General features: G+C 73.7%; 1 protein-coding gene across 1 annotated transcript in view; it reads left to right on the forward strand.

Moving 5' to 3' along the window:
- The first annotated feature begins 23 nt into the window (after positions 1-23).
- Positions 24-228, forward strand: part of GALNT2 (polypeptide N-acetylgalactosaminyltransferase 2) — a 204,983-nt gene continuing 204,778 nt past the window's right edge. The window contains exon 1 of the mRNA XM_019527116.1: positions 24-227. Within this exon, the coding sequence (XP_019382661.1) occupies positions 113-227 (115 nt within the window). The 5' untranslated portion in view covers positions 24-112. The remainder of the gene's footprint in view (position 228) is intronic.

Consider the following 228-nt stretch of genomic DNA (forward strand, 5'->3'; position numbering starts at 1 on the left):
CTCGCCCTCTGCCCCCTGACCCTGCGCGGCGGCGGTGGTTGCTGCTGGCCGTTTCCTGGTGGTGCTCGCGGCGGCTGCTGCTGCACGGGGCGGAAGCAGGAGGCGGAGGAGGATGCGGCGCAGGTCGCGGCTGCTGCTCTGCTTCGCCTTCCTCTGGGTGCTGGGCATCGCCTACTACATGTACTCGGGGGGCGGCGCCGCTGTGGCCGGCGCGGGCGGCGGCAGGAA

The sequence above is a fragment of the Gavialis gangeticus genome, unplaced genomic scaffold, assembly GCF_001723915.1.
Source record: "Gavialis gangeticus isolate Ggan-Ray unplaced genomic scaffold, GavGan_comp1, whole genome shotgun sequence".
NCBI classification, from domain to species: Eukaryota; Metazoa; Chordata; order Crocodylia; family Gavialidae; genus Gavialis; species Gavialis gangeticus.